This window comes from Agelaius tricolor, unplaced genomic scaffold, assembly GCF_023055355.1.
Source record: "Agelaius tricolor isolate 1412-34295 unplaced genomic scaffold, bAgeTri1.0.p SCAF_10, whole genome shotgun sequence".
Lineage (NCBI taxonomy): Eukaryota > Metazoa > Chordata > Aves > Passeriformes > Icteridae > Agelaius > Agelaius tricolor.
In genome coordinates this window covers 1,959,990-1,974,315 of record NW_027269270.1, presented here as the reverse complement: position 1 = coordinate 1,974,315, position 14,326 = coordinate 1,959,990, and the positions used below count along the sequence as shown (strand labels likewise).

At 42.3% G+C, this 14,326-nt stretch overlaps 1 protein-coding gene across 2 annotated transcripts in view; it reads right to left on the bottom strand.

Moving 5' to 3' along the window:
• Positions 1-14,326, bottom strand: part of ERBB4 (erb-b2 receptor tyrosine kinase 4) — a 592,065-nt gene that overhangs the window by 191,336 nt on the left and 386,403 nt on the right. For both annotated transcript variants that reach the window (XM_071434337.1, XM_071434338.1), the window contains exon 4: positions 3,238-3,372. In XM_071434337.1, the coding sequence (XP_071290438.1) occupies positions 3,238-3,372 (135 nt within the window). The remainder of the gene's footprint in view (positions 1-3,237; positions 3,373-14,326) is intronic.

Here is a 14,326-nt window from a genome sequence, read left to right as displayed (position 1 = left end):
GCATGTAGGCACCTCTGGGCAGGTTTGTTTTTTTTGGAAACAACACCAGTGATGCCAGAGTGTCAAACTGTGTTTGGATGAGGTAACAAATTCTGACACCCATGGCAGGTCACAGCCTCTGTCCCTGCATGTATTCTGTGCCAGCTGTGGGAGAGGTTTTACAGCAACTTCTGTGAGCCAGAGAGAAGTCTGATAAGAGGATCCATGTTTACCCCTAAAATAATTTTCTACAAGGTTGTTGACATAGAAACCAAGAGTGAAAGAAGGATAAATAAGAGAAACCTGCAACTGCCTATTCCAATGAACACTTTGTCTCTGGTGACTAATGAGTAAAGCATAAACTTATGGGTTTTGTAAGAATGTATAAAAAGCATGCATGCTATAATAAAACTAGGTTTGAAACCTTCTGAAAATGGAGTGTGTTGCTTTGTATTGTCTCTGTCTCAACTATGACAGTGAGGGACCACTGCCCTCACAATTCCTGGAGTAAAAGGTGCCCTCCAGTCCTGCCAGTCATGGCTAAATGTGATACATGATGCTGCTAGCCAGGTCTTAAAGGATGTCACAGATTTCCCTAAATTACTGCTAGGATGGACTTTGCTGAGCTTCACACAGCAGGTTTGGTTGGTTCACATTCCCTCCTACAAAGGTTTGTAGATAAACAGTAAAATCCAGTAGTTCTTTCCAAAATATTTTGACATTGGGATATGCTGAATAATGCCAAGCAACACGTACTTCTGTATTCCAGTGGATTTAGCCAAGATTTCTGTTGGAAATTAGGAGACACCCAAGACTTAAACAGTAAATACATACACATGCTGGATCCAGAAAAGCCTGAGTCACAGTCTGTGCAGAAAAGAACTTTGTAATGCACTGAGCATCATCTGCAGCAGTGGAGAAAAGCAAGACTGGGCACAGCAAGCACTCACATTCCTTTAGCAGGTAGTGAAAAGTGACAAGTGAACCAAAATTGAGAAGCATATACCTTATTTAATGAGATTCTATACCAATTTCCAGGGTTAAAATTCAAGGTTCATTTCTCCAAGTCCAATGTGTGTGCACAGTACATGCATGCACCCACACATAGACAGGTATTTAATTACAGACTATTTTAAATGGTGATTTCTGTACCTGAGCTCTTTGCTACCCAAAGCCTTAGGACCTTTTTAAGCATTTGCTGTCTTTTTGTATAATGGGGTTTATATTTTCACCTCTGCAAGCTGTGAAGACAAATGGTTTGGATTAGCTAATTTAATCAAATTTCACGGGACTCGTGAATTTTATTGAGATGGGATCCAGTTTCTCAGAAGATTCTTATGTTTATTAAGTTAAATACAGTCTAGTTGTGCACTGCTTCATCCCAAGTAAGGAAAAACAAAGTAAAATTTGTGTGGCTATCTTAATGAAGCTGACTTGGTACATAGCTCTCCATCATCATTGAAAAAAGGCTGTTTATCTTATTTATCAAATACAAATGGCAAAGCACAAATTGTTCCTTCCCTATATTTCAAAGCAACTCAAAAGGAATAAAAAAAAGTTTGAAGAAAACTGGACTTTGCTACACACACCCTTTCATCTAGCTGTGTGTGGGCACTAACATCTGCCTCCTTTGCTTTCAGAGTGCTTTCTACAAGTACTCAGAATGGATCTTGTTCCAGTTCTTCTGGAGTCACCTGTAGAACTTCTGTTACCTCAAAAAGATAGTATTGATCTTGGTTGCTTTTTTAAAAGAGCAAAAGCATTTGTCTTGAAGAACTGGGAAAGGTTAAAAGAAAACCCAATAAGAGAACAAAACAGAGTAAGAACCAAGTCTTTTTCTTGAAGCAATGATTCATAAAAGGGTACAGGCATTCCCTCACCTTCAAAGGTTTCATCAGCTCTGCCTAGAACTGATCATCAGCAGTGATGAGGGTTTTTAAGATGCAAATAAAGAGAGCTGGCTGCATTACAACTATGTCAGGTTTCCAGCCAGAAGGCAGAAGGGATGAGGCTCAGCTCTGGAGCTGGGATGTGGAGGAGCAGTGCAGCTTGGCAGGCTCCTGAAGGAAGCTTTATCACAAGTACCTGTGCTCTGGTATTAAGGGGAGCAGATGAGATATACAAAAGCAAGGCAGCCTTCTATAAAATCTATTGCACCACAAAGCACCTGGTTAAAAACAAGTTGCTGCTTAGAAATTATGGGGACTCATCAAATGGTCCCTATCCAGAGTCTCAATATTTTATTTTTTTTCTGAGTTGCCACCATACAACAGAAGAAATGAAATGTTTCTTGGCTGTAGTGAAATTTAGAGAGGCAATGTGCCATTTATACATCCTCAAGGGACACCTTCAGATATTGAAAGCAATCCAAAATGTCCCCAAATCTGGAATGCTCAGAACAATATGTCTACTGTGGTGCCACCTTTGACATGTGATATAAACTTTTTCCCAGCCTGACTCTGAATGTCAGTGTTGGTACATCCTGAGGGTACTGTTTAACAGCACAGCATTCATTCTGAATGCACTTTACTCCATTATGGAATATTTTGCTTAAACACTCTGTATCCCTGTCACCACCATTCACTACAATCCATTATTGCTGCAAGAATCATAAGAATGATTCACTCAAGGCAAATAATTCTTGGGAAGGGAAATAGAAAAACTCTAAGCACACAGATATTTCAAGTTTGGAATGGAAAGCATTAAAACAAAGGAAATGTAGTAAAAAGCAGAGAATGATTTATTATATTGTGAAGAACACCCCATCCTCTGCAAATTCTCTCTCTTCAGCAATATACACACAAGAAAACAGGATAACTATTTCTTTGAGGTTCACTTCTCATCTAAAGTCAGAATATCCATGAGCTTTTACCATAATTACTCCAGCAGCTAATTATGATGCTACAGAGAGACCATTGTGGCTCAAGGACCAGCCTGAGCAGCAGGAACAAATGCAAAGCAAACAAGAATGTCTGTGCTTCCACAGCACCACAGTGGCTTTAGCAACAAAGAAGAAAAAGAAAACACAGAAGAAAGAAAACAGATGAGAGAAAATTCAGAAAAACTATGATGTTCACAAATACCCTCTACGGACACTGTTTTTGAGAACAGACTAAGTGGTCCTCCAAGAAGTAAACAAACTTAGGAAAATTTACCATCATAACTCTCCGTAACAGAGGATCAGGGAAAACTTGTGGCCACATTTATCCAGTTTCATGCTGAGGGGATGACAAGGCAGAGAATAAAAGCAGTACTTACATCCTGAGCTGCCATTGGTTGGAACCAGAGTGAAGTTGGAGGCCCAGGGGTTCCGCACGATGTCTTGCCAATGAATGGTGTCTGCAAAGCAGAGGAATTTGTTCTGGCCAACATACACCCCTCCATTCAGTATCTCTGTGCACAAGAACAAGAGAACAACATACTTGTAAAGCTTCAGACAGCTGATTCAATCTACTGCTAAATGTGTGTTGGAGAGAGGGCACGAAATTTAAATGCAAAAGAAAATTCTGACTGTAATCTTATTAAATAATCTGAAAACTGGAGGATAAGCAGCTCACAGTATTTGTAAACAGGAATCCTTTATTCACATACAGAGGAAACCTGATGAAGACTGACACACAGTTGTTTACTTTTTGTTCCAGTGTGATCATGTATGGAACAGTTTTGTATTTTGTAGGTAAAATAACCTTCAGCACTTAAATGACTTGAAAAACACAAGCAATCAATCACACTATACTGCATTTCATTAATTTGCAGAAAGGCTTAAAACTTAAAATAAAGAACTATGCTGTGATGAGCCCACAGGACATGAGAAGGGCCAGGCAGGATGAGGTCTGGAGAAAATGTTATGTAAGAGCCTGGGCTGCTGTAATACCATCATCCAAAACACCCCAATACTCCAAGCAACTGTCCAAATCTCATACACTATGATCCAAACCTCTTATGGCCATGCCTTGCTGGAAGCTTTGTGCTACAGATGGTTTTTAAACAGGTAAAAGTTTGTGGTTTCTTCTTAGGTTGTGGGGCTTTCGTGTGTTTTGTTGGGGTTTTTGGATTTTCTTTTTATTTTCACATGGATAGCAGTTTGTTTAGAAACCTGCTCTGCTGCCCTGTCTCTGAAGACTTGATTCATCAAATCTCAACATGAAAATGATCTAACAGTTGTTGGCTATAGCACCAGGCTTTCCTTTGGATCAAAAACTTTTTTCTTCTTATCCCCTAAACCCTTGTTCAAATTCACAATTCCTCTACTTAACCTGTCTCTTTTATTTCCAAAGCAGCAGACAATGCCTGTGACTTTGATGAAAGTTAACAGGAAATGTGAGTCAGTGTCAGAGCTTCCAGCCTCAGCAGAGAAATGCTGAAGGTTAGTTACTAATGACACCTTGGAATGACATGAAGTGGTGCTGCAGAGCCAGGAGTGCCACACACAGACATTAAGAATAATTCCTGACTTTGGTAGTAGCAATTAAGGTAGTCTGAGAATCCTCATCTGCCAGGAAAACGTTTTAAAAGCGGGAGTGGGAATGCAAAACCTTTACACACATCACTGTGTTCTATTTCTTTTTTAAATTTCAGAGTTTCCAGGTCACAGCATGTAAATGAAGCAGCCCCCAATCAAGGAATGTATTAAATTAAGGATCATCTGTAAATACATCTTCCCACCATATTAATCAGTATTACTATTTCTTAGAAACCTCTGGTTTAAAAGCTTGGCTTTTCATTGAAAAGGGGCTTATAAATGAGAACAATGATAATAATCTGCTCCAGAAAAACAGTCCAGATTAGAGATATAGCAATGATCTGTCTGTATAATATTCTTATGATCACAGGAAAAAAACATACAGCATCTGTTAACAATTTTGCTCTGGGGATAAAGGGGGTCTTAGAAGAACACCTGAAATCATGATCAGTGATGATTTCTCTGTGTTGTCTCAGCTATACTGGATTACCTAATCCATTATGGCCCAGATTTTGATTAAAAATAACATTAAAACAGTGAAAAATCTGCATTTATTGCTTCTTGAACACACACACTTGTTGGATTAAGCTTTTTTTTTTTACTTAGAGATGGGGTAACTGTGTTTTAAAAACTTTTATTCTATTTTCACTCTCATGTGAAGGGTGACATAATACAGATATTATAATTCATGCTATTACATTCAGAAGCCAACTATTTTCTAATTACAATACATTATAAGCTTTGAAAAATCTCTTCAAGCCCATTTCCCACACACAATTCTACACAGTTCCTCTGTCAGCTGGCACAATTTCTGGGTTTCAGAGCATCCCCTCATGACAATGCCTATCCAAATTTCTTTCCTGCTAGGAACTTTGATACATTCTTGTATAGCAGGATCTCAATCTAAAAGTAATTCTAATAGTTTTAATTTGTGGAGAAAGATCTTTTTTTCAGCATGAAGGTAAGCAGGAAGTGTATCATATGCTGTATTTCAGGGAAGCCAACAGCTTCCACTGTGATTTACTAAAAGTAAGCACAAAAATGCTCTGACTTGCCTCATCACTGAATAGCAGGTGCTGTTTCTGCTGCTTCTTCCCAAAAATGGGATACAGTCCCTCCAATTTCCCTGCACTGCACCATTTTTCACCAGTAACAGAATTAAAGTTTCCAGGTTATTGAGGTGCTGAGGTGCAAACACACCTGACTAATATCAAAAGTGTGTTCTTGTGGATATGAAGTGACACTGAGTTCAAAGTTTAGTACAAGCTTTAGAGCACTTGTCTTTGACTCTTCCTGCTCTCTGGGCCCCAGATTCATTTCCACTCCACCTTCCCAATCCAACCTATCCTCCTTTTCTTTACACCAAGTCCTCGGTGTGTGTAAATCAGCACAGATGCATTGGCTTCACTGACTTCAACTCAAAATGCATTTTGCACTTCTTTGCCCTCTCTTAGCAAGAACAATGCCTGGGAAGAGCTAATAAACTCTGTTACATGTTAAGCAAATGAAGCACAACTGTAATCAATATACAATAGAGCTGCTGTATAATGAACTCATCATCATAAAGTCATCATCTCATTTTAATTTACAGCCCTGAAAGTGGGAGATAAAGTTAAACAATGAACAGGAGGAGAAAGGCAGGATCTCTGCCTGTGCAGGCAGCAATGGAAGCCAGACAAAAAGAGGATTCTTCTCCTGTGTGCAACACCTGAGGTGTCTCTGTGCTCAGCTCTTTCCAAGGCTGGAACAGAAGAGAAAATGCCAAGTCCCTGAGTGAATTTTGTGAACAAAGAAGCCAGTTCCTGCCAGAGAAGCCCCAAACCAGACTGCTCAGAGTGAAACATTTTAAATACCATCTGGGGGTAGTATTTTTGTCTTCTAAACCAATTTTTTGTGACACTGGAAAGCTGTTAGTGCAAGTATGACCCTGCTAGCAGCAAGTGCTACCCTTGGGCTTCCACCCTGCTCAGGGACATCCAGGTACAAAAGGGGATTTCTAAGCACAAGACCCACTAGCTTTCACTGGGAAGAGTTCCTAGAAGTGCCTGACAACTTTGGACATCTTTCTGGAAGGTGCAACTCTTCAGAGTACCATGATCTCCTAGGCTGGCACCAGCGCTGCAGCCCCGTGCCCTGAGCAAAGGAGTAGCACCAAGGGCTTTTGCCACTTGATTCTGAAGTGAAGGACAAATCTTATCTTCCTTATTAGAACTACTCCACTGGCTTAAAAGCAGTATAATTCTGCAGCCAAAGTTACACAAAAATAAATCAGCATGTGTCCTTGCCACTGAATTCTGTCATTATTTTGCTTATTACTCTCAAATGATTGTGGGGAACTTTGATCTGCATATTATTAAAATTCTCTTAAATGGTTATTTACTCAGGAAGATACAGCAGAAATGTATTATCTGCTGCTATAGCTGCTGTTTTCCTGCTTTCATTAGCCTAGTAAAACATTCCCACAGACTTTGGTAACCTACCATACAATGCTAACAGGAGAGATGGAGAGGTACAGGTCTCTGGCAACCAAGAAACACAAGCACCTCACACTGAAGTGCCAGGAACACACACAGGTACACCACACACAGCTCATTCTTAGTGTGGCAAGCTCAAAAAGGGGCTCAGAGCTTGGCTGAAGTCACTAAAAGCACATTATCAGCCACCAGAAGCACACAATCACTGCAAACAGACACTGGCTCTGCAAGGGTGGTGTCTGCTTAGACCAGAGAGGAAAACCACTTTTCTTCTTCCATCTGTTAAAAGGGCATCTTATTGAGCTGGCTTTTTTTTTGATATACAGTGTAATCCCTCATGGTCTGCTATGCAATTTCTAACATGGGTTAAATTGGCAAAACACATTTTCATTCTCTAATGCATCCTGGAGTGAAAGTTACTCTTGTACGTTTATATACAGTGGGAGTTGTAAACATCTATGTAGCTGTAGAATCTGTTTCTAAAATTGTTACAAAAATGGTTATAAAATGGCTATTGCTATTCCAGGTTGCAAATTAAAAGCTCTTCTCTGGTGTCACAAAATCAGCTGGCACTAGGAACTGGAAGATGGCATGGTGAGAGGGAAAAGAGCTAGCTCTGAAGTGGGCAGGAAAAGGGGAGGGAGTTAATTAGGACAAACTGTGTAGGTCCACTCTAACCACTTCAAAAGCAAACCAGAATACAGCTTACACCTTTCAAGCTGGCTATGAAGGCAGCAGCTGTCTTTTACACCCCACCATATACAGGAATATCCTGCATGTATGTATTATATAACACATGCTGATGACACTGAATTCCCAAGGTCAGTCTCATGGGAGCTGAAGCACCTTCGCAGGGTGATAGTGCTGCATTTTTACCACAAACACCCCAGTGATGGGGATCTCTTCTCCTGTTTAACCCAGGATGCTGAATGCATCATCTGAAAACAGCTTAGGCCTGGAAATTTCATGCCAAACCAAGTCTTTTGAGCCCTCACAGCACAGTTCATTGCTGATGACCCACTGGGAAAGCACTTCAGGTCCATCATTAATAAGCTCTGTCTTAAAGGGTAATGAGAACTGGGTGCTTCAGGAGACAATAGCTCATCCATCATCAATCAAGATCTGAAGTTTTTATACAGATGATTTAAGAAGAGTTGGACTGTGCAAAATTGAAATGTCACATTTGTATTGGGAGATGGGGGTGTTTGGTAATGAAAATGAGAGTTTTAACCTTCTCCATTTCAGCTCAATGACCATACTCAAAAGCTCATGGATGTGGAATCTATATCCCAAGCAGAAACCCCAGACAGCCTTCGATCTCAATTATACAATTTCAAGTACAGTTTATTTGGGTCATTAGCTGGAAGTCAGTTTCAAGGCTTGATGGAAACAGCAAGATATTCTTTATTTCTATCAAAAGCAATCAGTGTTATGTGCAGCCTGTGGGTTTGTACTTCCAACTGCTCAATAACTAAGAACACTGGGTTGTAGAACCTGAGCATAATATTTATTTCTACTTATTGTACAACCTGAGCATAAATCTTCTAATCCTAGCTCCCTGTTTTGCTGCTTAAATAAAAATTGATCATTTGATTACCTTCCACTGAGCTGGATGGGGTACCCTCCTCACCTGAGGTGTGTGAAGACAGGCTCACAGGGCTCTTGCAACCATTTAGCTACGTCATTAGAGGACAGCAGGCTCTGGGCCACTCTTTTGTAGCCATCTCCCCTAAGGGAATATCTATTTCATGAACAGGTTCAGCCAGAGAAGACATTTGTACTTGCATTATTCCTCTGTCTGTGCATGCTTGAATTCTGCTTTCTCACAGCCTTTTTAAAACAAGACACCAAATCATTTACCTGCTGTCCTGGTTTTGCCAGGTTTTGTCTGGTTAACTCTGTAGAAAGAAAAAACACTGCAAAATATCCAGCCCTTTGGGATGAACACCCCAGATGTTCCATGATCACATTTTTCTTTGGGAAGTGCCTGTATGTGTGTGCAGGGCTGTGTCAGGCATGGACACTGTTTCACCCTATGGCCACTGGGCACAAGATGTGTCAGACACATGGCCCTAAAGGGTCCTGTGCATGGACAAAGTGATCCCAAATACTGCAGAAGAGAGTAGCAACAGCTGAATCCAACAAGTAACACAAAAGCCCTACACCCAACCAAAAGGGAAGAAAACACTTGGGTGTGAACTCAGTTTAAGATGTGCTTCTGCTCATCAGAAACAGGCCTGTTGTGAAGTGTAATTTTTTTCACTCAGTATACTTGGCTTGTGCTAAAGGAAATGAATGGTATGTGTCCCCAGTCCTGCTAGATTCTATGCAGTAGGGATTGTAAATGTCTATTTAGCTGTAGAATCTGTTTCTAAAATTGTTACAAAACTGATCTTAGTGCTTTCTCCCTTTACTTCCAATGACCACAGCAGCTTCTGCCTACTTGATCTTGATTCCCTGAAGCACCCAGCCCAGGTTCACAACTAAATCATTCCCTTCCCCTCCACTCTGGAGGAGGGTCTCTGCTCTGCAGTAATTACTCAGCTTTGAGGATGGAGCTTCAAATCAATGTTACCTTTGTTAGCCACACCCCTGCCATCAGCATTACATGTCCCTGATGTTAAATAACCAGTCAGACACTCTGACCAGCTCCAACTCTGCCCTTCCCTTTGCAGATGGGAACTGCAGGAGCAGCACTACCTGTTTACAGCTTTACCCGCCTCATTCTTTTCCTATCATGAGCTTTTCAAAAGCTGTTTGACCCTGTTGACTTTGCAGGAGGAGCTTTCCTGTAATATATTGGCTCTGTTACAGGGATATTAATTTTCAGGATGAGATGCTAATTGCCTCACTTTGTCCAGTCAAATTCTGAACCTGGTGTTAGAAGCCAAGTGCCTTGAGTTGCTGTTTACTCAATATAATTCATGGGCTTGACAGGTAGATTAACAGATCTCAACCTTACAACTGGAACAATCCAAGGGACTTCCTGTGGGTCCCTCCAAGTCAGGGAAAGAGGCAGAACAAGCCTGAAGAAGTGATGACTGGGAAGGGGGGACCTCTAATTGCAGCCTGCAGGAAGACTAGAGGGGAACACAGACTCTTCTCAGAGATGCCCAAGGACAAGAGGCAACAGGCACCAGCTGCAACAGAGGAAACACTGATTGGAACTGAGAAAATATTGTTCCCAGCTGGAGTGTGGTTAAGAGCAGACTGATCAGAGAATTGGTGCTATCTCCATCTCTAGAGATTCTAATAAACAATGAACAACCTGATTCTTGTCTGAAGTTATCTTGCTCTTAGCAGAAGATTGGACCAGATGACCTCCAGGTAGTACTTCCAACACAAGTTATTTTGTCCTTTTACAGTTATTAATCATCTGCTACCACAGTACTCACAACACTCCATTAGCAATCTATTCTCTCAATTTTTATGAAAGCATACTTCATTTTAAAATTTAACCTACTGGTGAGCATTAGGTGATACAAAACACCCACCTGGAAGTTGACATATATTTAAAAGCACATCATGTGCATGTATAAAGAAATGCTCCAGTATTTGAAATACAGAGCCTGTGTCACTGTCCCCCATTGCTTGCAAAGGGGACATGTGGACTGAGATCAATGACAGAACTGCTGCCCTTCAATCTTCTGATTTTTGGTTAGCAAAAAGAAAATTGCATTTATTTAAGTCACTGGAGAGAATCAGTGATGAGTTTCAAATTACTGTCTAGGGAGAGAGTGGCACATGGCTGGCTCAGCCCAGAAGACACTCTGGGTGCTCAGTGAGAGCAGCAATATTCCAACAGCCAGGAATGAGCACTCATCTCATTCCCAGCAGCCATGACTTCATCCTCAGGTATCCCAGCCCTCCCTGATGGGGATACCCGAGTCCCAGTTACAGGAGCACACTCATGAAGAGGTGAGCTGGCTCTGCAGGGTACTGCTGTGTGCCTCTTCTGATAACACACCACTCCTGGGCAGTGCTTTCCTTCCAGCTGCTCCAAAAAACACACCTCTGAGTGTAGATTTCAGCCAGGACACCTGAGTATTCAAACATCATTAAAACCTTGTGAATCCAAACCAGATCATCTTTCCTGTGCGTGCTCACAAAAGGAGCAGAAGAGGTGATGATGTGTTCTACACTGGGTGCACCAACAGGGCAAAGTCTGCTTGGTATCCCAGCAGGCTCCAGAAAGCCTGGAGGCTCTGACAGATACCCCAGTAGTGGAATTTATTTCTGCTGTCAGGTTATCTTTAACAGTGAGCATCCTACAGGACGTACTCTGGTGTAATGACCCAAAGCAGCTGTATCAGCGCTTGCCTTGCCTGTGCCTTTCACAACACAACCCTTGTTTTCTGCATCAAGCACCCTCCAAATTTGTTCAGTGAAGGCTGAACAGATCTCAGTGTCACTTTGTGTGCCCTCTTGAAATGCCCTACAGCATCACACTGATCAGCTGACACACAACCAAACCATCTCTCCTGACTCACCACCGTCGTTTCCCATTCATTTTTCCTCATCATTTCTCCAGAGCTTTTGCTGTGATTGGAATGTTTCTCCGGGTGAGTGGCCCTACAACAAGGTGAGTTGCTGCCAGCAGAGCTTCCTAGTGCCTCCAGGGCACTTCCACCAGCTGCAGATTCCTCCACAAACTCTCCAGTGAGCCACCAGTCCAGGTGGCCAGGGGGTAAGACTACAGGTGGATTCTTCAACCACCCTCCTTCACCTCTAACTGCTCAGAGTGCAGGTGTAAGACACAGGAACCTAAACCTCAAAAGGGACTCTTCCACTTCCTTCTTTCCCTGATGTAAAGGGCAGGCAGACAACATTGAAAAGAGTCTGAAGAAATATGGGAAAGCAGTGGAGAGAGTCCTGCTCCAGGACAGAAAAAGAGGAAACTGTTGCTTGGGTTCACGTGATAGATATGAGGTCCATTGAGCCAAAAAGAACCCATAAAGAAACCACCTCTCCACTGAAAACTATCTTACATGTCACATCATCTTTGTGGGCCAAAATTGAGAAATAGCACTGAGAGAACTTAGTTTTATTTTTTCCCCTGAAGTTTTCACAAAATTCCCTCAGTAGAGGATCATGATCTCATTTCTTCAGCCAGGATGAGGCTGCATTCTTTGACTGAATCACTTTTGTATTGCCAAGACAGACCCAAGCATTTAAAAGCCTCTCCTTGCCAGGACATTTGTATATAATATCTTGATCAAATGATCACATTGTGTTTCATGTATGCTGGTGGCAGCTCTCAGTCTGTCCTTTCCATCAGCTGAGATATGTGAGACTGCTATGTCACTTTTCTCCTGCCATCAGCTCTGTCTGTGAGAGTAAATGCTGCATGGCAGTTTGTCTGGCACTGCTGCTGCATCCAGGCCAGCTTTCCACATGGAAGTCAAGCAGCAGTAGGGACAGAAACCTGGGCAGGGCCAGGGGTATCTGAAGGCAGCAGGGCTTCCCTGCAGCACCCCCAGGAGTTTCAGCTCTGCCATTATCTGGTGGTGTATTCTCCACCTCTTTTCTGACAAACCAAGCAGGCTGCTTTCTATCCCAAGCACATCTGGCACTCAGGCCTTCAACTTGGCAAACAGACTGATGGCCTTCTGTCTTGGAGTGCAAGTGCCTCAAGTACATCCTGATTGGCATCAACAGGCAGAAATTCCTTCTCTCTTTGAAAAAAAATTGTCAAGATCTGGATGTAGTGGTACTTTCCTCCATTTTTCTGAAAGGCTGTAAAAAATTACTGGCTCCATAGAGCCCTTCTCTTTCAAAACTGTCATAATGTGGCTGGGAATAATCCTGGAAGGGTGCCCAGAGCCACGTCCAGCTGCATCCTGAATTTCAGTACAAGTATTTGCATACAGGCTAGTAATTGGCATGCAGCTGGTTTTATGCCAGCTCCAGCAATTGCATAACCCAACTAATCTTTTCTCTGGGCTCCAAAGAGGAGTCTGTGTCTGCTGAGCTTAAAATTTCTGGATGGGATCTGTTCAAGTATGCTCTCACATTTCTATGCCACGCTGTTAACCTCTCCTGAGATACAGTGCTGACTCTTCAAAGAGGAATTTTAATTGAAATTTGTCTGAGGTAGGAGGCGCCTCTGCCTTTCCCTGGCTCTCCTGTGCTGAAACTGGGTGAACGACATGAACATCCTCCTCCTGCACAGAGGGCTGTGGAGGGACTCCTGGCTCCTACAGTCTGTAACACCTTGGATTGCACTAGCCCTCCCAGTGCTGTGGCTGGGGACAGCCAGATAACCAAAAGAAGGACTGTAAAGTGAGGAACATGCATGTTAATCACAGAAATCAGTAAGGCCTTCTTTGCAAGTTCATGGGTTTGAGGTCTGAGCCTCCACTATTCCAACTTCTACTTTTTCCCCTTCAACTGTAATAATTACTAAGAGGTCTCTGTCAGTCCTGCTTGTTGCTTCTGAAGGGACATTTCAATCAGGTTTCAGATCTGCTGGGGTGTCAGAGAGCCTGTCTATGTGGCTGAGCCACAGAGCCTGTGCTAACACAGATAAAATGCTCCTGCTAACAGTTCTCCATCCCCAAAACTCACATGCTTTCTGTGATGGTCACATTCAACCACACCTTTTTGACCTTATTAAGGTGTTTTAAGGGCTTATTTTACTTCTCATTATCCTCCCCTGACTCTCTTAGTAATAAATTCACTTTGTACCTTGTAAATTGAGCCTATTTTTCCCTTGCAGTGCTTTTTCCCAGTCCTTATCTAAACTCATGAACCTTTTCTTCATTTTTTTTGTCTCCTCTGCCCAGCTGTGGCAGGGGAGGGTGGGTGAGTGACTTTCACGAGTGCCTGGTGTTTGGCCAGTGTCAAACCATGACAAACTATTAACCTTGAACCAGATACTCAAGTGAAGAAAATAAGCACATATGAATTCATGCCAGAATAACCACTTTGGATACAGAGAGCTAAAGCAGTGGGTGACAAAGTACTAAGTACAAGAGATAGTTCAGGGTGAGTGCATTCCCTGTTTTAAGACCACCATCACTCTCCTCAAGTGTCCCCTAGTTCTACCAGCTGCTCTTAAATAGGAGCCCTTCTCATCCTCCACCAATCCTAATTTTAACAACATTTTGCCCTCCATTCTGTCTTTTTAAGAGCAACAATGAAAACCTGTCACAGCAAATGTCACAGTTGTGACAGCCACAATGCACAGAGCATCACCACACAATTCCAGAAGGCTTTAAGCATTTGCCCATGCACAGTAACACCTCACCTCTCCAGAAGACTTCAAGCATCTGCCCTTCTTGTTCTTCAGCCCAGCCTTTTATCCCCTCCTGTTGATGCACTGCACCTGTGTGCCCTCTGTTCCCTTTGGTGGTTGCTCAGTGCCCCTGGGCACTCCATGGCTCGTTCCCTTCAATAGCATTCACCTGTC